The sequence below is a fragment of the Perca flavescens genome, chromosome 5 (genome assembly GCF_004354835.1).
Source record: "Perca flavescens isolate YP-PL-M2 chromosome 5, PFLA_1.0, whole genome shotgun sequence".
Classification (NCBI taxonomy): domain Eukaryota; kingdom Metazoa; phylum Chordata; class Actinopteri; order Perciformes; family Percidae; genus Perca; species Perca flavescens.
The window spans coordinates 39,633,065-39,658,818 of record NC_041335.1 but is presented as its reverse complement, the minus strand read 5'-3'; the positions used below and the strand labels follow the sequence as shown (position 1 = coordinate 39,658,818).

The 25,754-nt window shown below is 42.2% G+C and overlaps 2 protein-coding genes across 27 annotated transcripts in view; both read left to right on the top strand.

Moving 5' to 3' along the window:
* The first annotated feature begins 818 nt into the window (after positions 1-818).
* Positions 819-1,998, top strand: LOC114556320 (serine protease inhibitor A3K-like). Its single transcript, XM_028579223.1, is given in 4 exon segments — positions 819-986; positions 1,524-1,661; positions 1,739-1,772; positions 1,775-1,998. Coding segments are annotated over 4 exon segments (501 nt in total). The 3' UTR covers positions 1,936-1,998.
* Positions 1,999-11,312: 9,314 nt separating this feature from the next.
* Positions 11,313-25,754, top strand: part of LOC114555448 (serpin A3-5) — a 57,377-nt gene continuing 42,935 nt past the window's right edge. For 12 of the 26 annotated variants that reach the window (XM_028577837.1, XM_028577835.1, XM_028577834.1 and 9 more), the window contains exons 1-3: positions 11,313-11,413; positions 12,638-12,973; positions 13,713-13,767. In XM_028577837.1, coding sequence (XP_028433638.1) covers positions 12,644-12,973; positions 13,713-13,767 — 385 coding nt within the window. In that variant the 5' untranslated portion in view covers positions 11,313-11,413; positions 12,638-12,643. Of the gene's footprint in view, positions 11,428-11,461; positions 11,487-12,637; positions 12,974-13,712; positions 13,768-25,754 lie in introns of those variants that run through there. The other 14 variants (XM_028577841.1, XM_028577840.1, XM_028577836.1 and 11 more) reach the window with 11 other exon arrangements.

The following is a 25,754-nucleotide window of genomic DNA, read 5'->3' as shown; positions in this document are numbered from 1 at the left end:
AATGACAAAAATGCTCATCCCTAGTAGCAGTGATAAATTAGCCTGAAGCTAATGCTTACCTGTTTCAGGAGAAAATAAGCCAACTCAAGGCCCTTTTGGGATCTAAGCTGTCTCCATCTTTCAAATAAATTCCAATATTTACCAGGGGTTGTTACGCTCTGGTCACGCAACTGTTAGAAACCATGCTGGTTTTTTTTTTTGTGTTTTGTCATGTATAATCCATCTCCGTTGATCCTGTTTGTTTGTTGCTTTCATGGCTGTACTACCGTTACAGCTGTAGCCAGCTGGGTTTACGGGTTTACAGGTATATATCTGGCAACCCGCCTGCCTGTCAAACTGGGCTGTTGATAACAACACACAGATCAAAACAAATTCTGTCATGGAATGTAAATTTCAAAAAGAGAAAATACTGACATTGGCATTGTTGTCAGAAAAGATAGTATTTCAGTTTAGCATTTTTCTTAATATCTGAGGCATTGGTGTCATTTATGGATTATTACAGTACAAATATTACATATTGGACCTTTTTAATTTACCAAAGATATTGAGTATTTTTCATGCCGTTAACACAAGTTTGAAAACCTGATAGTTATAACACCATAATTTGTTGTGCTTTTTTTCAACCCTTTTGCATCCTACTACACATTGTATACACTTTATATTACCCGCTTTATACTACACACTGTACATACTTTATACTACACACTATACACTTTATATTATACACTTTACATAACTTAAACAATTTATGCTACACACTTATACTACACTTTATACGAAGAATCGTTCATTCTGTGTGTCTTCATGTTTAAATTGTCATGGTCCAGGTTCCAGTCCCCATGATGAATCTGGAGGATGATTTCTACACCTATCACAATGACCAGCTGAACACGACGGTCCTTCAGCCCCTTCTCCGCTCCTACTCCATGCTGCTGATGTTGCCTGACGTCATGGCAACACTGGAGAATGCCATCTGCCCGAACCACGTCACAAAGTGGTTGAAGGCTATGATGACACCCAGGTTGGAGAATCTTAATTTATGCTTCTAATATGTGGAAGGTTTGACAGACCTTTTAGTTAAAGAGTAAGAACTTTTAGTTTAACATGAAACAGCCCCAAAATCACAATCATCAAACTACACCAGACTCCATGTAAATAATCAGGACTTTTATCATCGTAAAACACACTTCAAAGTGGACAGAAGCTAAATAAACGTGGCAATATGCTGACTCTTTACACGCTACAAGTCCTGATTATTTACATGGAGTCTGGAGTTTGGTGATGATGATGATTGGGGCTGTTTCATGTTAAACCAAAAGGATCTTCCTCTTTAACTCAAAGGTCTAGCTCTGTAGGGATCCATCCCATGTCAGATGATGATGATGATGATGATCTGAGTCTGTCAGTGATTTTAAAATGGCACATCATTGTTTTAAGGCCCTAGTAGCCAAATGAAACTTGTGCCCTGGTCAGACTCTCAAAATGTTTGTCTCCCCCCTCTCCAAATGTCTTAGGAGATATAGTGTATATATTCAAAGTTCTCCATCAAGACTTCCTACAACCTCAACGTTGTGCTGTCAGAAATGGGAATGACAGACATGTTTGGTGATCGTGCAAATTTCAGCGGCATTTCAGAGGAGCAAGGACTGGCAGTCTCAGATGTAAGTAAACGGAGAATGGGTTTTATTTCCCACATTCCATTCATCTGTCGTCTCACTTACTCTGCGTTGCGCCGCAGGTTGTGCACCAAGCTTCGCTGGGCGTGGACGAGACCGAGCCACCGCTGCTGCCGCCACAGGCATCAGCATCGGACTGACTGCCATCCGGTTCCCTGTCCCTGTGTTGAAGTTCAATCGTCCATTCATGGTCATCATCACTGACCTTAACACTGAGACAATCCTCTTCTTGGGAAGGATTATCAACCCACCCAAGTGATGATCGTCACTTGGTTTGCTCAAGCACAGCCATTGCATCTCATATAAAGGAATCAGAAAAAAATTGTTTGTCTCTTGCTTTATTGATTGTAAACTGTTTTTATTGAACTCTTTGAAGGTAAAATGTAGGGATAAAAAAAAAAACTTCATGAGCATTTGATATTTATAAGGGATCAGATTTTTATATTTTTTTTTTTTTTTAAATGTAAGAGCTCAAAAGTGACTGCCCACTTTTGAACCTCTCTGGTTCTGGCTATTAAAATCCATTTTACTTAAGTAAAAGTACTTTTTCCACACTGTAAAAGTACAAGTCCTGCATTAAAATTTAAGTCTTAAGTATTGTCAGGAAAGTATAAAAGTTAAAGAACTTGCAAAGCCCTCACAATTTGGAAAGTGGCAACTGTTGATTTTATACAGACTGATCTTCTACAGGAGCAGAAAAATGAAATGGATTTTAAAGTGGACGGGACACAAACCGAGTGAATGCTGAATGTTCAATGGCTGACCCTACACTGAATTGCTGGCTAGACTGTGTAAGAATAGGTGAGACTGGGTTCATTTGGTATGAATGTCATTTAAGTTAAATAATACAAATGTTTGAAAGAGGCTATAGACCCTTTGCAAACACATGACCATGTGACAACACCAGCAACAACAGTGTAGTAGAGAAGTGGAAAGTTTCAATCAGTTTGAAATACATAATACTAAAACTGTATTTATGGCTTCTTCTATTGAACAAGTTGTTGTGTTATCTGAGGAAGGGCATCTGGTAGGTGGTCACAAAGTATTTGGAGAAGTAGGCGATAGCAGGATTGGATGCCTACCCTTAATTCTTCCTCCCTCCGTTTTCAGCAGGGTGGGCACTGCTGACAGTCGAATCTTTTAAACTGACCTTTGATCTGAAATGAAGACGGATTCGCAACTGCACGGCCTATTTCTCTCTTCAAATGTTTTCAGGAACACGTTTCGGTGAACTATTTTAGTACAATATGAGATTGTGTTCTGAACAAGCCACACACTCACATTTGGGCATCATTTATCAGATTGTTGTGAACATGTTGATGTAAAACACAGAATATATATGTAATATGCAGTGTTGTGCCTGAACGCGTTCACTGAATGATAGTTCATGAACTCGTTCATATTTTGGGTGAACGTGAACTGAACGTACCGTATTACTGCCTGAACATTACTGTGAACTCGTTCATTAATATTCTATGGTTCAAATAAACAATGTGCCAGTGTTTTTATATAGGCTATATATGTGCACACGCAAACACACAGACAGGCTTGTGTGTAAAAGAAGTTAAAGCATTGTGTTAACTGTATGCATTTTGTGTCAAAGCAACAAGAAATGTGTTAATTGTATAGCCTACACAGACAGATGTGCTAAATTTGTAAAGAGTTCAGGAAAGTTGTTAGAAGTATTGAAAAAAGTGTCATAGCAATTGTAAAAAAAAACTGTAATACATGGTTCTACATGGTTCAAAAACAATAATGTGTCAGTGTTGTTTATATATATATTCATTTACAGTTTTTGCCTATTGCTTACACACTTTTTGCAGAATTTGGCTCATTATGTCAAAACTCTCCACACAAGCCAATCAGACATAGCACTTGGAGATTAACAACTCACGTCTATGCCAAAATGAAACACTGCAATCAAAACCATACACACAAGCACCATTTGAATTCATCTTTAATATCACCAGCAACACACTGATGGGCTTTATAGAAAACACTGCAGTCTTTGTGTTTCTATTTTTATTGTCATTTTCTCAGACTCAGTCTTCTGTAAATCTCAGAAGTAGAATTTCTGCAGTAATCAAACAAGAGTTTTTACAAAAAAAAAATATTCTTACAGAAATAAAGAAAAATAGAATCACAAATCATCACATTTAGAAAGAAAAAAGTAAAAAAAAAAAAAAAACACTTACTGGATAAGTTGCTATTGGGAAAAAAAACAGACTTGTGTGTGTGTGTGTGTGTGTGTGTGTGTGTGTGTGTGTGTGTGTGTGTGTGTGTGTGTGTGTGTGTGTGTGCGTGGTGTGGGGGGGGGCTGGATCCCGCCTACTGTTCGGAACTGGCCACAAGACCTCGTCAGCATCACAGGCGATGGCTCTTCCACGTCCGACTCCTCTCTCTCTCTTTGTCCTCCTCTTCCTCTGACTCTCATTGCCTCCATGCTGCAGAGTTCTCTATTAGAGTTCTAAGGCTCAGATCGATTGGTGTTCTGTTTTCTATTCAAGTGTTTTCAGGTCTGTATGTAAGTTCCTACAATTGCCAGATGAGTTTTGCATTTTGAACAGAGTGTTTTTACCAATGACAACAGGAGATTTAGTTTTCAAACAAAGTGTCTAATGTAAGAAAACGTGTGTAGGGTTTCGCAATAAGTGTGTTAAAGGATTGCAAACAAAATGCAAAGTTGATAATGTATTTAAACTATGGTTACACTGTGTTTAAGGTATGGTTACACTGTGTTTAAGGTATGGTTACACTGTATTTAAGGTATGGTTACACTGTGTTTTATGGTTACACTGTGTTTAAGGTATGGTTACACTGTGTTTAAACTATGGTTACACTGTGTTTCAGGTATGGTTACACTGTGTTTAAGGTATGGTTACACTGTGTTTAAGGTATGGTTACACTGTGTTTAAACTATGGTTACACTGTGTTTTTAAACTATGGTATGGTTACACTGTGTTTAAGGTATGGTTACACTGTGTTTAAGGTATGGTTACACTGTGTTTAAGGTATGGTTTACACTGTGTTTAAGGTATGGTTACACTGTGTTTAAGCTATGGTTACACTGTGTTTAAGGTATGGTTACACTGTGTTTAAGGTATGGTTACACTGTGTTTAAGGTATGGTTACACTGTGTTTAAGGTATGGTTACACTGTGTTTAAGCTATGGTTACACTGTGTTTAAACTATGGTTACACTGTGTTTAAGGTATGGTTACACTGTGTTTGTTTATGGTTACACTGTGTTTAAGGTATGGTTACACTGTGTTTAAGGTATGGTTACACTGTGTTTTAACTGTGTTATGGTTACACTGTGTTTAAGCTATGGTTACATGTGTTTAAGGTATGGTTACACTGTTTAAGGTATGGTTACACTGTTTAAGGTATGGTTACACTGTGTTTAAGGTATGGATATTGTGTTTATGGTTACACTGTGTTTAAGGTATGGTTACACTGTATGGTTACACTGTGTTTAAGGTATGGTTACACTGTTTTTACACTGGTATGGTATGGTTACACTGTGTTTAAGCTATGGTTACACTGTGTTTAAGGTATGGTTATGGTTACATTGTTTAAGGTATGGTTACACTGTGTTTTTGTGTTTAGGTATGGTTACACTGTGTTTAAGCTATGGTTTACACTGTTTAAGGTATGGTTACACTGTGTTTGTTTATGGTTACACTGTGTTTAAGCTATGGTTACACTGTTTAAGGTATGCTACAAGAAGTTTAGGTTTTGAGGCTGTTTTGGTCTAAGCATTTGTTTTTAGGTGTGTAAGCAATGCAATAAAAAAAAAACTGTAAAAAATATATATTTTTATTATTTTATTGTCATTTTTATTTATTTATTTTTTGAGGCCGTAAAATTCATGTGAACAATGGGTGCTCTCGTCCAGCACCAATCAGAAAGCAGCTAGAGACAGTTTGGGTCATGGTTGCTATGGCGCCGTGCTAAGCTAAACGCTAAACAGGGACAGTTGCTGCTTTTCAAGTCTGTGAGAGTCCAGGAGAGTCCTGCAGAGATAGGGAGAGTCCAGGAGAGTCCTGCAGAGTTAAGGAGATTCCTTGAAAGCTCTGAGAGTCACATAGAGTCCTGGAAAGTCCAAGAAACCCTGTGAAAGTCTGTGAGAGTCCAGGAGAGTCTGAGAGTCTTGCAGAATCTGGATGTTGCAGTCAGACTGAGGACAGCAGCGCTTTAGGTCTGATCCGCCTGCATAGGACAGAGAGCTGTTGTCTTATTGTGAGTGATAGATAGATAGATAGATGGATAGATAGATAGATAGATAGATAGATAGATAGATAGATAGATAGATAGATAGATAGATAGATAGATAGATTTGTATTAATCCCCCAAAAATGGGAAATTCCAGTGTAGCAAAATATTAGACACACAGCACATCTACAAAATATACATGAAATAATAGGATACAACATGAGATAATAATATGGTAGATTATAAGAACAAATAATTTAAAATATATACAAGTTGGGAATAAAAATGTACAACTGTTGAACTAGTATTGATGAAGCTGTAGATAAACCTGTTGTGTCTGTCTGGGTTCGAGGGGCAGACACCGTCACCACATTTAAGAGTAAACTGAAAACCCTCCTCTTTGATAAAGCTTATAGTTAGGGAACGAGGAGTTGAAGCGTCCACCTAACCCGGCCCACTGCTTCTCCTCGTAGTCATCAGTTTTATATACTGTATAATTAATAATCTAGCGAGAGTAGAGGGAGGCAGGCCAGTACAGCCCGATCCGGTTGGGGAGAGTTCTAGCCCGACCAGGCACCTCTCTTTAACCTGCCTCTCTTAAGTTATGCTATTACAACTCTAGACTGCCGGGGAGGCTGTTCCTCCCTAAAACACACTGAGCTGCTCTCTCATCTCTACTTGTTACTTTTGTATGCATCCTGTCCCAGAAATGCTTGTTACTAATCTAGCTCTGGGGAGTTTATTCCCGGAGTCCTTATGTTTCTTCTTCTCTGCATTTCCCGGCCGCATCCGCAGCATCCACCCGTGCTCTCCAGCGCCACGTTACATCCCGCAACGCCCTGCTGTGATGTTCCTATGCACAGAGTAGTCAGGATCCGGTATAGGAGACTGCACTACTCAGTATGACACGATGTGCCCTGCTATGACATGAACTTCCACGATAACCTTCAAAGTCACTGTGACTTCTAATGTGACTGTTATCACCACTGTTCATCACGCCCCCAACCGGCCCGTCAGACACCGCCTACCAAGAGTCTGGGTCTGCCGAGGTTTCTTCCTAAAAGGGAGTTTTTTCTTGCCACTGTCGCAATAGCCACTGCTAATGCTTCCTCTTGAGGGAATTACTGTAATTGTTGGGGTTTTGGAATTTATAGAGTGTGGTCTAGACCTACTCTATCTGTAAAGTGTCTCGAGATAACTTTTGTTATGATTTGATACTATAAATAAAATTGAATTGAATTGAATTGTGCAAGGTGCACTTAGTGCAGTTGTGATGTCAATGAGTCTTATCTAACACTCAGTGATGAAGTGTTATAAAGTTTAATTGCCTCCTCTCCAATAACAGCTTCAAATGTGTCCTGATTGCAGCCAATAACGGAGCCAGCCTTCCTGATCAGCTTGTTCAGTCTGTTTGTGTGGCTGGCTCCTATGCTGCTGCCCCAGAAGATGGCCGAGGAGAAAAGAGCACTGGCCACAACAGACTTGTAGAACATCTCCAACACCACAACAGACTGGTAGAACATCTCCAACACCACAACAGAATGGTACAACATCTCCAACACCACAACAGACTGGTACAACATCTCCAACACCACAACAGACTGGTACAACATCTCCAACACCACAACAGACTGGTACAACATCTCCAACACCACAACAGACTGGTACAACATCTCCAACACCACAACAGACTGGTAGAACATCTCCAACACCACAACAGACTGGTAGAACATCTCCAACACCACAACAGATCCAACACCACAACAGAATGGTACAACATCTCCAAACACCAGACAACACCACAACAGAATGGTAGAACATCTCCAACACCACAACAGACTGGTAGAACATCTCCAACACCACAACAGAATGGTAGAACATCTCCAACACCACAACAGATCCAACACCACAACAGACTGGTAGAACATCTCCAACACCACAACAGATCCAACACCACAACAGACTGGTAGAACATCTCCAACACCACAACAGATCCAACACCACAACAGAATGGTAGAACATCTCCAACACCACAACAGAATGGTAGAACATCTCCAACACCACAACAGACTGGTAAAACATCTCCAACACCACAACAGACTGGTAGAACATCTCCAACACCAAAACAGACTGGTAGAACATCTCCAACACCACAACAGACTGGTAGAACATCTCCAACACCACAACAGAATGGTACAACATCTCCAACACCACAACAGACTGGTAGAACATCTCCAACACCACAACAGACTGGTACAACATCTCCAACACCACAACAGACTGGTAGAACATCTCCAACACCACAACAGACTGGGACAACATCTCCAACACCACAACAGACTGGGACAACATCTCCAACACCACAACAGAATGGTACAACATCTCCAACACCACAACAGACTGGTAGAACATCTCCAACACCACAACAGATCCAACATCTCCAACACCACAACAGACTGGTAGAACATCTCCAACACCACAACAGATCCAACACCACAACAGAATGGTAGAACATCTCCAACACCACAACAGAATGGTAGAACATCTCCAACACCACAACAGACTGGTAAAACATCTCCAACACCACAACAGACTGGTAGAACATCTCCAACACCAAAACAGACTGGTAGAACATCTCCAACACCACAACAGACTGGTAGAACATCTCCAACACCACAACAGAATGGTACAACATCTCCAAAACCACAACAGACTGGTAGAACATCTCCAACACCACAACAGACTGGTACAACATCTCTAACACCACAACAGACTGGTAGAACATCTCCAACACCACAACAGACTGGGACAACATCTCCAACACCACAACAGACTGGGACAACATCTCCAACACCACAACAGAATGGTACAACATCTCCAACACCACAACAGACTGGTAGAACATCTCCAACACCACAACAGATCCAACACCACAACAGAATGGTAGAACATCTCCAACACCACAACAGGATGGTAGAACATCTCCAACACCACAACAGAATGGTAGACCATCTCCAACACCACAACAGACTGGTACAACATCTCCAACATCACGACAGACTGGTAGAACATCTCCAACACCACAACAGACTGGTAGAACATCTTCAACACCACAACAGACTGGTAGAACATCTCCAACACCACAACAGACTGGTACAACATCTCCAACACCACAACAGATCCAACACCACAACAGACTGGTAGAACATCTCCAACACCACAACAGATCCAACACCACAACAGAATGGTAGAACATCTCCAACAGCACAACAGATCCAACACCACAACAGACTGGTAGAACATCTCCAACACCACAACAGACTGGTAGAACATCTCCAACACCACAACAGACTGGTAGAACATTTCCAACACCACAACATCTCCAACACCACAACAGACTGGTAGAACATTTCCAACACCACAACAGACTGGTAGAACATCTCCAACACCACAACAGATCCAACACCACAACAGAATGGTAGAACATCTCCAACACCACAACAGAATGGTAGAACATCTCCAACACCACAACAGACTGGTAGAACATCTCCAACACCACAACAGAATGGTACAACATCTCCAACACCACAACAGAATGGTAGAACATCTCCAACACCACAACAGAATGGTAGAACATCTCCAACACCACAACAGACTGGTACAACATCTCCAACACCACAAAAGACTGGTAGAACATCTCCAACACCACAACAGACTGGTACAACATCTCCAACACCACAACAGACTGGTACAACATCTCCAACATCCTGGTGGCCACGGTGAAGGATCTCAGCTTCTTCTGCTCATCCCCTTCTTGTAAACAGCAGTGCTGTTGATTTTCCACTTCAGCCTGTTGTTGATGTTGACACCCAGGTATCTGTACTCCTCAACCATCTCCTCCCAGGATGCAAAGGGTGTGTGAAGCTGTTCCCTTCCTCCTGAAGTTGATCACCATCTCTGGTCTTATCCACGTTCAGCAGCAGGTGATTCTTACCAGACCACTCCACAAAGTCGTCCTTTATTGACAGGACAGCTGAAGAAAGGAAAGGGGTGAGAGAGAGGGGGGTATGACATGCAGCAAAGGGCCGCAGGTCAGAGTCGAACCCTGGCCCGCTGCATCGAGGAGTAAACCTCTAGATATGGGTGCCCGCTCTACCAACTGAGCTATCCAGGTGCCCAGCCTTAACCCCTCCTTAAGGGCCTCTATGGTGTCAGCTGTTTTTTTCCGAGTCAACTTAGCAATTTTGAAGTTTCTCTGTGTATTTTCCTTTGAGAAATTTTGCAGGGTAGCAAACACGGGATGATGGTCACTTATATCATTGATAAGCAATCCACTTAGTAATCTATTTCCAATTTCACTGGTAAAGATGTTATCAATTCAGTTGTTATTCTAGTTAGCTTTAAGATTGTAGCTAATAGACCTTCTGGTATACTATACGTTGTGTCGATAAAATCTCTCCTGGGTTTGTGCTCCTTTAATTTTAACAAATCTACATTAAAGTCTCCACATAAGATGATCATCTTATTATTATGTCTTTTATCATACCTGTCAACCATCTTCTCATTAAAGGTAACAAGACAAGATCCAGGTGTTCTATAGATGCAGCTTATTAATATATTCGTTGTTTTCTCCACCTCTATTTCTACATTAACACATCCCATGATATTTTCCATTTTTGTTGACATTTCCCTTACTTTTGTACACTTAAATTTGTTGTTCACAAATAGTGCAACACCACCTAGTGCCTTCCAGGCAGCGCTGCCTGGAAGGAGCCGTTGGGGACAAAAAACACAGATAAACGTTCTACATCCTCTTCTTTCTCAGTTATAAGCCAAGTTTCTGATGCTGCAATTTCACTAAACATCAAGAAATGTTTCATATAGTCTTTAATTTTAAAGAAGTTGCTATACAGGCTTCTACTGTTAATGTGTATAATTGACAGTGTACCATCCATTATTATTTTGCCTTTAAATTGTTCATCTGTGTAATACTCACAGGTGGGGTTGATGTTATTGTAGAAATAGTCATCAGGGTCAATATTGTTCTCCATTTCATACAGTTCATGTTCATTGAGGTCAATTGTTTCTAGGTTCAAGTTTTCATAGTTTCCATGTGCATATGAAATACTACTCACATAGTTAGGTGGTCCAAATTCACCAAGGTCGTCACGCCTCCGTTGGAGTTGTTTTTTAAACTTTATTTTTCAAGTAAAAATAGATAGATAGATAGATAGATAGATAGATAGATAGATAGATAGATAGACATTATACAACACAAATTTGGAAATTACTCTGTTACAGCATCAGTTTACAGGGAGACACTCTCACACACACGTACACGTACACGCACACGCACACAAAACAATTGTGATGACCCCTCCCATTCATGTGAGCTGGGTAGGATGCAGGCAGAGGTGTGGTATTCTACACCTGGTTCACATTAGCTTGATTGACTCTCTGTCCTTTAAAGAGGGCTGGAGATTCAGGTCTGGTGATCTCTCTCAATCATCACATCCAGAAAAGGTTTGTTTTTGAGGGTTCGTTACTTTATTATTGACACATTAACCTACACTTTTGATATACATATCAATGATATGTGAGTATAATTAATTATGGGTTAAATAAAGTTAGCTTTAATGTAATCCTTAATTCGGGGGGGCCTCCCTTCTTTTGTCTTGAATTTAAGATGATTCATGACAAGTGGGGGTCATAATATTTAGCATTTGAGTTAAGGCTTTTGTTACTTTATGTCTAATTGGTATTGCATCTGTTTGGTTGTGCTAATTTGCATTCTCTTGCATTCTAATTTGTTTCTCTGGTCAGAGAGGTAAGAAGCCAGACTGACTTTCTGAATTGTGACTGGTGTAATTGCTTTCACATGATGTCGGTATGTTTAGTGTGTATAGATCCATGTAAGTAAATAGGACTTTTAGCGTGTATAGAGCTAGCATATTTCCACCAGACTCCATGTAAATAATCAGGACTTTTACCGTGTATAGAGCCAGCATATCTCCACCAGACTCCATGTAAATAATCAGGACTTTTAGCGTGTATAGAGCCAGCATATCTCCACCAGACTCCATGTAAATAATCAGGACTTTTAGTGTGTATAGAGCCAGCATACCTCCACATGTAAATGGATGAATTAAGGGTTTATTTCAACCAAACCAGAGTGGTGATTGTTGGAACAGTGGAAAGATGAACCAAGACGGCTTTTGGTAGTTTTATTTAGTTTCTGTCCACTTTGAGTGAAGTGTGTTTTACGATTAGTCCTGATTATTTACATGGAGTCTGGTGTAGTTTGGTGATGGTGATTTCGGGGCTGTTTCATGTTAAACTAAAAGGATCTTACTCTTTAACTAAAAGGTCTCTCTCTGTAGGGATCCATCCCATAATGTTGTCAGACTTGGAATAATCTGAGTCTTGGCAGCAACAACAGAACTTTTAGTGTATTCTAACTAAACACTAGTCCTGTAGGTTACATTACAGCCCAGTTCATGGCTGCTGGTTACAGCCTTGGTGATCAATACTGGACCAGTTTCAAGGAGTTTTGTTTACATCACTCAGTTAAACACAAATCAATAGTGAAATGTGGTCTTGAAAGATACCACCCTTTTAATAAGATTTCTTTGAGCTGAACAGCCCACCTACTCATCAGATTCACATTATACTAAACCTTCAGAAAATGCCACCAGTACAGTTTTTCCTCATACGAACAATGAACATTAACTTTTTCTTTTGTCTTAGTTCATCATGAGGATGTGTGCAGCCGTGGGTCTCTGGGTCCTATCAGCAGTGATCTGCGTGGGCAGAGGTCACGACAACGACCAGGCTGTCAAAGGCTCTATAGTGGACGACAGCGTCTCCGTGGTGAACGACAGCGTCTCCGTGGTGAACGACAGCGTCTCCGTGGTGAACGACGCAAACGACGGCGTCTCCGTGGTGAACGACGGCGTCTCCGTGGTGAACGACGCAAACGACGGCGTCTCCGTGGTGAACGACGCAAACGACAGCGTCTCCGTGGTGAACGACGCAAACGACAGCGTCTCCGTGGTGAACGACGCAAACGACGGCGTCTCCGTGGTGAACGTCTCCGTGGTGAACGACAAGCAAAAGGCGGCGTCTCCGTGGTGAGCGACGGCGTCTCCGTGGTGAGCGGCGCAAGCGACAGCGTCTCCGTGGTGAGCGGCGCAAGCGGCGGCGTCTCCGTGGTGAGCGACAGCGTCTCCGTGGTGAACAGCGCAAACGACGGCGTCTCCGTGGTGAGCAGCGCGCAAGCAGCGGCATCTCTGTGGTGAGCGACGGCGTCTCCGTGGTGAGAGCGCAAAAGTCTCCGTGGTGAGCGGCGTCTCCGTGGTGAAGCGACAGCGTCTCCGTGGTGAGCAGCGGCATCTCCGTGGTTGGTGAGCGGCATCTCTGACAGACAGCGTCTCCGTGGTGAACGGCGGCATCTCCGTGGTGAGCGGCGGCGTCTCCGTGGTGAGCGCGCAAGCGGCGTCTCCGTGGTGAGCGACGACAGCGTCTCCGTGGTGAGCGACTCAGCGGCGGCGTCTCCGTGGTGTGAGCGGCGGCGTCTCCGTGGTGAGCGACAGCGTCTCCGTGGTGAGCGACGGCGTCTCCGTGGTGAACGACGGCATCATCTCCGTGGTGAACAGCGCGGCGTCTCCGTGGTGAACGACGGCTCCGTGGTGACGACGGCGTCTCCGTGGTGAAACGCGTAAGCAGCGGCATCTCTGTGGTGAACGACGGCATCTCTGTGGTGAACGACGGCATCTCTGTGGTGAACGACGGCATCTCTGTGGTGAACGACGGCGTCTCCGGGGTGAACGACAGCGTCTCCGGGGTGAACGACGCAAACGACGGCGTCTCCGTGGTGAACGAAGCAAACAACGAGTTTTCTTTCCGACTCTACAGGAAGTTAGCAGCTGATGCTGACTCACAGGGAAAGAATATCTTCTTCTCCCCGTTCAGTGTGTCGACCGCCTTGGCTGCGTTGTCCGTGGGAGCTCAGGGGGAGACTCACCGTCAGCTTTTCAGTGGTCTGGGCTTCAACAGCTCCCTCCTGACTCAGACAGATGTGGACCAGGCCTTCCAGATGTTCCTCCAGAGGCCCAACAACCCATCTCAGGACGCCAGCGAAGGGACCGCCGTGTTCGTGGATGACCGCTTCAAGCCCAAGCCAGAGTTCCTGCAGACCCTGAAGCAGTCTTACTTCACCAATGGGTTCAATGTGGACTTCACCAACGCCACAGAAAGTGCTGATACCATCAATAAGTACGTGGTGGAGATGACCAACGGGAAGATTGACAAGCTGGTGAAAGACCTGGATCCAAACACAGTCCTGTATCTCATCAGCTACATCTACTACAGAGGTGAGAAGGTCCTGTGGGATGAGATCTAGTCAGTCTGTAATCTAATAGGTTAACATATTGAGGTTAAATTGTGTGTATCAAACCAAAGGTTGTATTATTTCTGTTCATTGTCTTAACAGGAAAATGGGCGACTCCATTTGACCCTAAGCTCACCAAGCAGGACGACTTCAACTTGGACGAAAACACCAAGGTCCGTAGTTTCTCTCTTAATTCAGAAAAATTATATTTGAGTTCTGGTAATTCACAGGGGTGAAGACGGACATCGTAAACATTCGGGGTTCAGCCCAAACCTAGAGCGGGGGTCCATTGGCATTCTTAAAGGTGCAATATGTAATATTGTATGTAATACTGGCAGCTAGCGGTTAACATAGTTACTGCACTACCAATTCAAAATACTGGAGTCGTCTCCCCCGCCCCCTCCTGCTCAGACTCGAAGTTCACGGGGGTTGCCAGGCTGAGACGCAGCATTCACAACAATGTTGCATTCACAACAATGTTGCTAGACGCTTTTCTCACATAGCCAGACATTACTCCACAGCACAGCGGAGTAGCTAACGGTAGATGCTAGTCTCACATAGCCAGACATTACTCCACAGCGGAGTAGCTAACGTTAGATGCAGGCTATATTGACAGTCATAAAAGCCCGTGCTCACGCGGAGCTCTGTAACCAACTGACAGACACACTTTTTCAGCTTAAAATTACAGTATGAACCGCTAAAAACACAACAACCTCACTGTCCTCTCCACACGCCAGTCAGGCACACTTCCTCGGCTTAGAATTACAATACGAAACGCTAAAAATACCACTACCTTGCCGACGGAAAACACTTCATCTGCTTAGTATTACGGCAACAATCGCTAAACACACTGCAAACTCACAGTCCTCTTTCCGATTTACAGCCCCCCTCTCGTGGCTTAAAATAACTCACCGTTGTCTGCTCCAGCCGCTGAACTACAAGTTGTAAACAGCCATGGGCTGCTTGCCTGGTCCTCCCGGTAACGTTAGCGGTTAACAGGGTTAGCATGGCGGCGTTAGCCAGGACCAGTCGGGATCACTTTACTGGCTATTTCTCAATTGTTTTTTGCGAGTAACCAACTCGGGTACTCTAGCTATATAATTCAATGTGAGTACACAAATGTTGAAATGACAAAAAATGCTCATCCCTAGTAGCAGTGATAAATTAGCCTGAAGCTAATGCTTACCTGTTCAGGAGAAAATAAGCCAACTCTGCGTCCTTTTGGGATCTAAGCTGTCTCCATCTTTCAAATAAATCTCCAATATTTACCAGGGGGTTGTTACGTCTCTGGTCACGCAACTGTTAGAAACCATGCTGGTTTTTTTTGTGTTTTGTCATGTATAATCTATCTCCGTTGATCCTGTTTGTTTGCTGCTTTCATGGCTGTACTACCGTTACAGCTGTAGCGCGCTGGGTTTACGTGTTTACAGGTATATATCTGGCAACCCGGCCTGGCTGTCAAACTGGGCTGTTGATAACAACACACAGATCAAAACAAATTCTGTCATGGAATGTAAATTTCAAAAAGAGAAAATACTGACATTGGCATTGTTGTCAGAAAAGATAGTATTTCAGTTTAGCATTTTTCTTAATATCTGAGGCATTGGTGTCATTTATGGATTATTACAGTACAAATATTACATATTGGACCTTTTTTAATTTACCAAAGATATTGAGTATTTTTCATGTCATTTACCAAAGATATTGAGTATTTTTCATGCCGTTAACACAAGTTTGAAAACCTGATAGTTATAACACCATAATTTGTTGTGCTTTTTTTCAACCCTTTTGCATCATACTACACATTGTATACACTTTATATTACCCGCTTTATACTACACACTGTACATACTTTATACTACACACTATACACTTTATATTATACACTTTACATAACTTAAACAATTTATGCTACACACTTATACTACACTTTATACGAAGAATCGTTCATTCTGTGTGTCTTCATGTTTAAATTGTCATGGTCCAGGTTCCAGTCCCCATGATGAATCTGGAGGATGATTTCTACACCTATCACAATGACCAGCTGAACACGACGGTCCTTCAGCTCCCCTTCTCCGGCCCTACTCCATGCTGCTGATGTTGCCTGACGTCATGGCAACACTGGAGAATGCCATCTGCCCGAACCACGTCACAAAGTGGTTGAAGGCTATGATGACACCCAGGTTGGAGAATCTTAATTTATGCTTCTAATATGTGGAAGGTTTGACAGACCTTTTTAGTTAAAGAGTAAGATCCTTTTAGTTTAACATGAAACAGCCCCAAAATCACAATCACCAAACTACACCAGACTCCATGTAAATAATCAGGACTTTTATCATCGTAAAACACACTTCAAAGTGGACAGAAGCTAAATAAACGTGGCAATATGCTGACTCTTTACACGCTACAAGTCCTGATTATTTACATGGAGTCTGGAGTTTGGTGATGATGATTTCAGGGCTGTTTCATGTTAAACCAAAAGGATCTTCCTCTTTAACTCAAAGGTCTAGCTCTGTAGGGATCCATCCCATGTCAGATGATGATGATGATGATGATGATGATGATGATCTGAGTCTGTCAGTGATTTTAAAAATGGCACATCATTGTTTTAAGGCCCTAGTAGCCAAATGAAACTTGTGCCCTGGTCAGACTCTCAAAATGTTTGTCTCCCCCCCCTCTCCAAATGTCTTAGGAGATATAGTGTATATATTCCAAAGTTCTCCATCAAGACTTCCTACAACCTCAACGTTGTGCTGTCAGAAATGGGAATGACAGACATGTTTGGTGATCGTGCAAATTTCAGCGGCATTTCAGAGGAGCAAGGACTGGCAGTCTCAGATGTAAGTAAACGGAGAATGGGTTTTATTTCCCACATTCCATTCATCTGTCGTCTCACTTACTCTGCGTTGCGCCGCAGGTTGTGCACAAAGCTTCGCTGGACGTGGACGAGACCGGAGCCACCGCTGCTGCCGCCACAGGCATCAGCATCGGACTGACTGCCATCCGGTTCCCTGTCCCTGTGTTGAAGTTCAATCGTCCATTCATGGTCATCATCACTGACCTTAACACGGAGACAATCCTCTTCTTGGGAAGGATTATCAACCCACCCAAGTGATGATCGTCACTTGGTTTGCTCAAGCACAGCCATTGCATCTCATATAAAGGAATCAGAAAAAAAATTGTTTGTCTCTTGCTTTATTGATTGTAAACTGTTTTTATTGAACTCTTTGAAGGTAAAATGTAGGGATAAAAAAAAAAAAAACTTCATGAGCATTTGATATTTATAAGGGATCAGATTTTTTATTTTTTTTTTTTTTTTTTAAATGTAAGAGCTCAAAAGTGACTGCCCACTTTTGAACCTCTCTGGTTCTGGCTATTAAAATCCATTTTACTTAAGTAAAAGTACTTTTTCCACACTGTAAAAGTACAAGTCCTGCATTAAAATTTAAGTCTTAAGTATTGTCAGGAAAGTATAAAAGTTAAAGAACTTGCAAAGCCCTCACAATTTGGAAAGTGGCAACTGTTGATTTTATACAGACTGATCTTCTACAGGAGCAGAAAAATGAAATGGATTTTAAAGTGGACGGGACACAAACCGAGTGAATGCTGAATGTTCAATGGCTGACACTACACTGAATTGCTGGCTAGACTGTGTAAGAATAGGTGAGACTGGGTTCATTTGGTATGAATGTCATTTAAGTTAAATAATACAAATGTTTGAAAGAGGCTATAGACCCTTTGCAAACACATGACCATGTGACAACACCAGCAACAACAGTGTAGTAGAGAAGTGGAAAGTTTCAATCAGTTTGAAATACATAATACTAAAACTGTATTTATGGCTTCTTCTATTGAACAAGTTGTTGTGTTATCTGAGGAAGGGCATCTGGTAGGTGGTCACAAAGTATTTGGAGAAGTAGGCGATAGCAGGATTGGATGCCTACCCTTAATTCTTCCTCCCTCCGTTTTCAGCAGGGTGGGCACTGCTGACAGTCGAATCTTTTAAACTGACCTTTGATCTGAAATGAAGACGGATTCGGCAACTGCACGGCCTATTTCTCTCTTCAAATGTTTTCAGGAACACGTTTCGGTGAACTATTTTAGTACAATATGAGATTGTGTTCTGAACAAGCCACACACTCACATTTGGGCATCATTTATCAGATTGTTGTGAACATGTTGATGTAAAACACAGAATATATATGTAATATGCAGTGTTGTGCCTGAACGCGTTCACTGAATGATAGTTCATGAACTCGTTCATATTTTGGGTGAACGTGAACTGAACGTACCGTATTACTGCCTGAACATTACTGTGAACTCGTTCATTAATATTCTATGGTTCAAATAAACAATGTGCCAGTGTTTTTATATAGGCTATATATGTGCACACAAAAAACACACAGACAGGCTTGTGTGTAAAAGAAGTTAAAGCATTGTGTTAACTGTATGCATTTTGTGTCAAAGCAACAAGAAATGTGTTAATTGTATAGCCTACACAGACAGATGTGCTAAATTTGTAAAGAGTTCAGGAAAGTTGTTAGAAGTATTGAAAAAAGTGTCATAGCAATTGTAAAAAACTGTAATACATGGTTCTACATGGTTCAAAAACAATAATGTGTCAGTGTTGTTTATATATATATTCATTTACAGTTTTTGCCTATTGCTTACACACTTTTTGCAGAATTTGGCTCATTATGTCAAAACTCTCCACACAAGCCAATCAGACATAGCACTTGGAGATTAACAACTCACGTCTATGCCAAAATGAAACACTGCAATCAAAACCATACACACAAGCACCATTTGAATTCATCTTTAATATCACCAGCAACACACTGATGGGCTTTATAGAAAACACTGCAGTCTTTGTGTTTCTATTTTTATTGTCATTTTCTCAGACTCAGTCTTCTGTAAATCTCAGAAGTAGAATTTCTGCAGTAATCAAACAAGAGTTTTTAAAAAAAAAAATATTCTTACAGAAATAAAGAAAAATAGAATCACAAATCATCACATTTAGAAAGAAAAAAAAAAAAAAAAAAAACACTTACTGGATAAGTTGCTATTGGGAAAAAAAAACAGACTTGTGTGTGTGTGTGTGTGTGTGTGTGTGTGTGTGTGTGTGTGTGTGTGTGTGTGTGTGTGTGTGTGTGTGTGTGGGGGGGGGGGTGCCTACTGGATCCCGCCTACTGTTCGGAACTGGCCACAAGACCTCGTCAGCATCACAGGCGATGGCTCTTCCACGTCCGACTCCCTCTCTCTCTCTTTGTCCTCCTCTTCCTCTGACTCTCATTGCCTCCATGCTGCAGAGTTCTCTATTAGAGTTCTAAGGCTCAGATCGATTGGTGTTCTGTTTTCTATTCAAGTGTTTTCAGGTCTGTATGTAAGTTCCTACAATTGCCAGATGAGTTTTGCATTTTGAACAGAGTGTTTTTACCAATGACAACAGGAGATTTAGTTTTCAAACAAAGTGTCTAATGTAAGAAAACGTGTGTAGGGTTTCGCAATAAGTGTGTTAAAGGATTGCAAACAAAATGCAAAGTTGATAATGTATTTAAACTATGGTTACACTGTGTTTAAGGTATGGTTACACTGTGTTTAAGGTATGGTTACACTGTATTTAAGGTATGGTTACACTGTGTTTAAGGTATGGTTACACTGTGTTTAAACTATGGTTACACTGTGTTTCAGGTATGGTTACACTGTGTTTTGAAGGTATGGTTACACTGTGTTTAAGGTATGGTTACACTGTGTTTAAACTATGGTTACACTGTGTTTAAACTATGGTTACACTGTGTTTAAGGTATGGTTACACTGTGTTTAAGGTATGGTTACACTGTGTTTAAACTATGGTTACACTGTGTTTAAGCTATGGTTACACTGTTTAAGGTATGGTTACACTGTGTTTAAGGTATGGTTACACTGTGTTTAAGGTATGGTTACACTGTGTTTAAGGTATGGTTACACTGTGTTTAAGGTATGGTTACACTGTGTTTAAGCTATGGTTACACTGTGTTTAAACTATGGTTACACTGTGTTTAAGGTATGGTTACACTGTGTTTAAGGTATGGTTACACTGTGTTTAAACTATGGTTACACTGTGTTTAAGGTATGGTTACACTGTGTTTAAGCTATGGTTACACTGTTTAAGGTATGGTTACACTGTGTTTAAGCTATGGTTACACTGTTTAAGGTATGGTTACACTGTGTTTAAGCTATGGTTACACTGTTTAAGGTATGGTTACACTGTTTTTAAGCTATGGTTACATTGTTTAAGGTATGGTTACGCTGTGTTTAAGGTATGGTTACACTGTGTTTAAGCTATGGTTACACTGTTTAAGGTATGGTTACACTGTGTTTAAGCTATGGTTACACTGTTTAAGGTATGCTACAAGAAGTTTAGGTTTTGAGGCTTTGGTCTAAGCATTTGTTTTTAGTGTGTAAGCAATGGGGCAAAAACTGTAAAAAATATATATTTTTATTATTTTATTGTCATTTTTATTTATTTATTTTTTGAGGCCGTAAAATTCATGTGAACAATGGGTGCTCTCGTCCAGCACCAATCAGAAAGCAGCTAGAGACAGTTTGGGTCATGGTTGCTATGGCGCCGTGCTAAGCTAAACGCTAAACAGGGACAGTTGCTGCTTTTCAAGTCTGTGAGAGTCCAGGAGAGTCCTGCAGAGATAGGGAGAGTCCAGGAGAGTCCTGCAGAGTTAAGGAGATTCCTTGAAAGCTCTGAGAGTCACATAGAGTCCTGGAAAGTCCAAGAAACCCTGTGAAAGTCTGTGAGAGTCCAGGAGAGTCTGAGAGTCTTGCAGAATCTGGATGTTGCAGTCAGACTGAGGACAGCAGCGCTTTAGGTCTGATCCGCCTGCATAGGACAGAGAGCTGTTGTCTTATTGTGAGTGATAGATAGATAGATAGATAGATAGATAGATAGATAGATAGATAGATAGATAGATAGATAGATAGATAGATAGATAGATAGATAGATAGATAGATAGATTTGTATTAATCCCCCAAAAATGGGAAATTCCAGTGTAGCAAAATATTAGACACACAGCACATCTACAAAATATACATGAAATAATAGGATACAACATGAGATAATAATATGGTAGATTATAAGAACAAATAATTTAAAATATATACAAGTTGGGAATAAAAATGTACAACTGTTGAACTAGTATTGATGAAGCTGTAGATAAACCTGTTGTGTCTGTCTGGGTTCGAGGGGCAGACACCGTCACCCCATTTAAGAGTAAACTGAAAACCCTCCTCTTTGATAAAGCTTATAGTTAGGGAACGAGGAGTTGAAGCGTCCACCTAACCCGGCCCACTGCTTCTCCTCGTAGTCATCAGTTTTATATACTGTATAATTAATAATCTAGCGAGAGTAGAGGGAGGCAGGCCAGTACAGCCCGATCCGGTTGGGGAGAGTTCTAGCCCGACCAGGCACCTCTCTTTAACCTGCCTCTCTTAAGTTATGCTATTACAACTCTAGACTGCCGGGGAGGCTGTTCCTCCCTAAAACACACTGAGCTGCTCTCTCATCTCTACTTGTTACTTTTGTATGCATCCTGTCCCAGAAATGCTTGTTACTAATCTAGCTCTGGGGAGTTTATTCCCCGGAGTCCTTATGTTTCTTCTTCTCTGCATTTCCCGGCCGCATCCGCAGCATCCACCCGTGCTCTCCAGCGCCACGTTACATCCCGCAACGCCCTGCTGTGATGTTCCTATGCACAGAGTAGTCAGGATCCGGTATAGGAGACTGCACTACTCAGTATGACACGATGTGCCCTGCTATGACATGAACTTCCACGATAACCTTCAAAGTCACTGTGACTTCTAATGTGACTGTTATCACCACTGTTCATCACGCCCCCAACCGGCCCGTCAGACACCGCCTACCAAGAGTCTGGGTCTGCCGAGGTTTCTTCCTAAAAGGGAGTTTTTTCTTGCCACTGTCGCAATAGCCACTGCTAATGCTTCCTCTTGAGGGAATTACTGTAATTGTTGGGGTTTTGGAATTTATAGAGTGTGGTCTAGACCTACTCTATCTGTAAAGTGTCTCGAGATAACTTTTTTTATGATTTGATACTATAAATAAAATTGAATTGAATTGAATTGTGCAAGGTGCACTTAGTGCAGTTGTGATGTCAATGAGTCTTATCTAACACTCAGTGATGAAGTGTTATAAAGTTTAATTGCCTCCTCTCCAATAACAGCTTCAAATGTGTCCTGATTGCAGCCAATAACGGAGCCAGCCTTCCTGATCAGCTTGTTCAGTCTGTTTGTGTGGCTGGCTCCTATGCTGCTGCCCCAGAAGATGGCCGAGGAGAAAAGAGCACTGGCCACAACAGACTTGTAGAACATCTCCAACACCACAACAGACTGGTAGAACATCTCCAACACCACAACAGAATGGTACAACATCTCCAACACCACAACAGACTGGTACAACATCTCCAACACCACAACAGACTGGTAGAACATCTCCAACACCACAACAGACTGGGACAACATCTCCAACACCACAACAGACTGGTACAACATCTCCAACACCACAACAGACTGGGACAACATCTCCAACACCATAACAGACTGGGACAACATCTCCAACACCACAACAGACTGGTAGAACATCTCCAACACCACAACAGACTGGTACAACATCTCCAACACCACAACAGAATGGTAGAACATCTCCAACACCACAACAGACTGGTACAACATCTCCAACATCACAACAGACTGGGACAACATCTCCAACACCACAACAGAATGGTACAACATCTCCAACACCACAACAGACTGGTAGAACATCTCCAACACCACAACAGACTGGTAGAACATCTCCAACACCACAACAGATCCAACACCACAACAGACTGGTAGAACATCTCCAACACCACAACAGATCCAACACCACAACAGAATGGTAGAACATCTCCAACACCACAACAGAATGGTAGAACATCTCCAACACCACAACAGACTGGTAGAACATCTCCAACACCACAACAGAATGGTACAGCATCTCCAACACCACAACAGACTGGTAGAACATCTCCAACACCACAACAGATCCAACACCACAACAGACTGGTAGAACATCTCCAACACCACAACAGATCCAACACCACAACAGAATGGTAGAACATCTCCAACACCACAACAGAATGGTAGAACATCTCCAACACCACAACAGACTGGTAAAACATCTCCAACACCACAACAGACTGGTAGAACATCTCCAACACCAAAACAGACTGGTAGAACATCTCCAACACCACAACAGACTGGTAGAACATCTCCAACACCACAACAGAATGGTACAACATCTCCAAAACCACAACAGACTGGTAGAACATCTCCAACACCACAACAGACTGGTACAACATCTCCAACACCACAACAGACTGGTAGAACATCTCCAACACCACAACAGACTGGGACAACATCTCCAACACCACAACAGACTGGGACAACATCTCCAACACCACAACAGAATGGTACAACATCTCCAACACCACAACAGACTGGTAGAACATCTCCAACACCACAACAGATCCAACACCACAACAGACTGGTAGAACATCTCCAACACCACAACATCTCCAACACCACAACAGAATGGTAGAACATCTCCAACACCACAACAGACTGGTAAAACATCTCCAACACCACAACAGACTGGTAGAACATCTCCAACACCACAACAGACTGGTAGAACATCTCCAACACCACAACAGACTGGTAGAACATCTCCAACACCACAACAGAATGGTACAACATCTCCAAAACCACAACAGACTGGTAGAACATCTCCAACACCACAACAGACTGGTACAACATCTCCAACACCACAACAGACTGGTAGAACATCTCCAACACCACAACAGACTCGGACAACATCTCCAACACCACAACAGACTGGGACAACATCTCCAACACCACAACAGAATGGTACAACATCTCCAACACCACAACAGACTGGTAGAACATCTCCAACACCACAACAGATCCAACACCACAACAGAATGGTAGAACATCTCCAACACCACAACAGGATGGTAGAACATCTCCAACACCACAACAGAATGGTAGACCATCTCCAACACCACAACAGACTGGTACAACATCTCCAACATCACGACAGACTGGTAGAACATCTCCAACACCACAACAGACTGGTAGAACATCTTCAACACCACAACAGACTGGTAGAACATCTCCAACACCACAACAGACTGGTACAACATCTCCAACACCACAACAGATCCAACACCACAACAGACTGGTAGAACATCTCCAACACCACAACAGACTGGTAGAACATTTCCAACACCACAACATCTCCAACACCACAACAGACTGGTAGAACATCTCCAACACCACAACAGACTGGTAGAACATCTCCAACACCACAACAGATCCAACACCACAACAGAATGGTAGAACATCTCCAACACCACAACAGACTGGTAGAACATCTCCAACACCACAACAGATCCAACACCACAACAGACTGGTAGAACATCTCCAACACCACAACAGAATGGTAGAACATCTCCAACACCACAACAGACTGGTAGAACATCTCCAACACCACAACAGAATGGTACAACATCTCCAACACCACAACAGAATGGTAGAACATCTCCAACACCACAACAGAACACTCCAACACCACAACAGACTGGTACAACATCTCCAACACCACAAAAGACTGGTAGAACATCTCCAACACCACAACAGACTGGTACAACATCTCCAACACCACAACAGACTGGTACAACATCTCCAACATCCTGGTGGCCACGGTGAAGGATCTCAGCTTCTTCTGCTCATCCCCTTCTTGTAAACAGCAGTGCTGTTGATTTTCCACTTCAGCCTGTTGTTGATGTTGACACCCAGGTATCTGTACTCCTCAACCATCTCCTCCCAGGATGCAAAGGGTGTGTGAAGCTGTTCCCTTCCTCCTGAAGTTGATCACCATCTCTCTGGTCTTATCCACGTTCAGCAGCAGGTGATTCTTACCAGACCACTCCACAAAGTCGTCCTTTATTGACAGGACAGCTGAAGAAAGGAAAGGGGTGAGAGAGAGGGGGGTATGACATGCAGCAAAGGGCCGCAGGTCAGAGTTGAACCCTGGCCCGCTGCATCGAGGAGTAAACCTCTAGATATGGGTGCCCGCTCTACCAGCTGAGCTATCCAGGTGCCCAGCCTTAACCCCTCCTTAAGGGCCTCTATGGTGTCAGCTGTTTTTTTCCGAGTCAACTTAGCAATTTTGAAGTTTCTCTGTGTATTTTCCTTTGAGAAATTTTGCAGGGTAGCAAACACGGGATGATGGTCACTTATATCATTGATAAGCAATTCACTTAGTAATCTATTTCCAATTTCACTGGTAAAGATGTTATCAATTCAGTTGTTATTCTAGTTAGCTTTAAGATTGTAGCTAATAGACCTTCT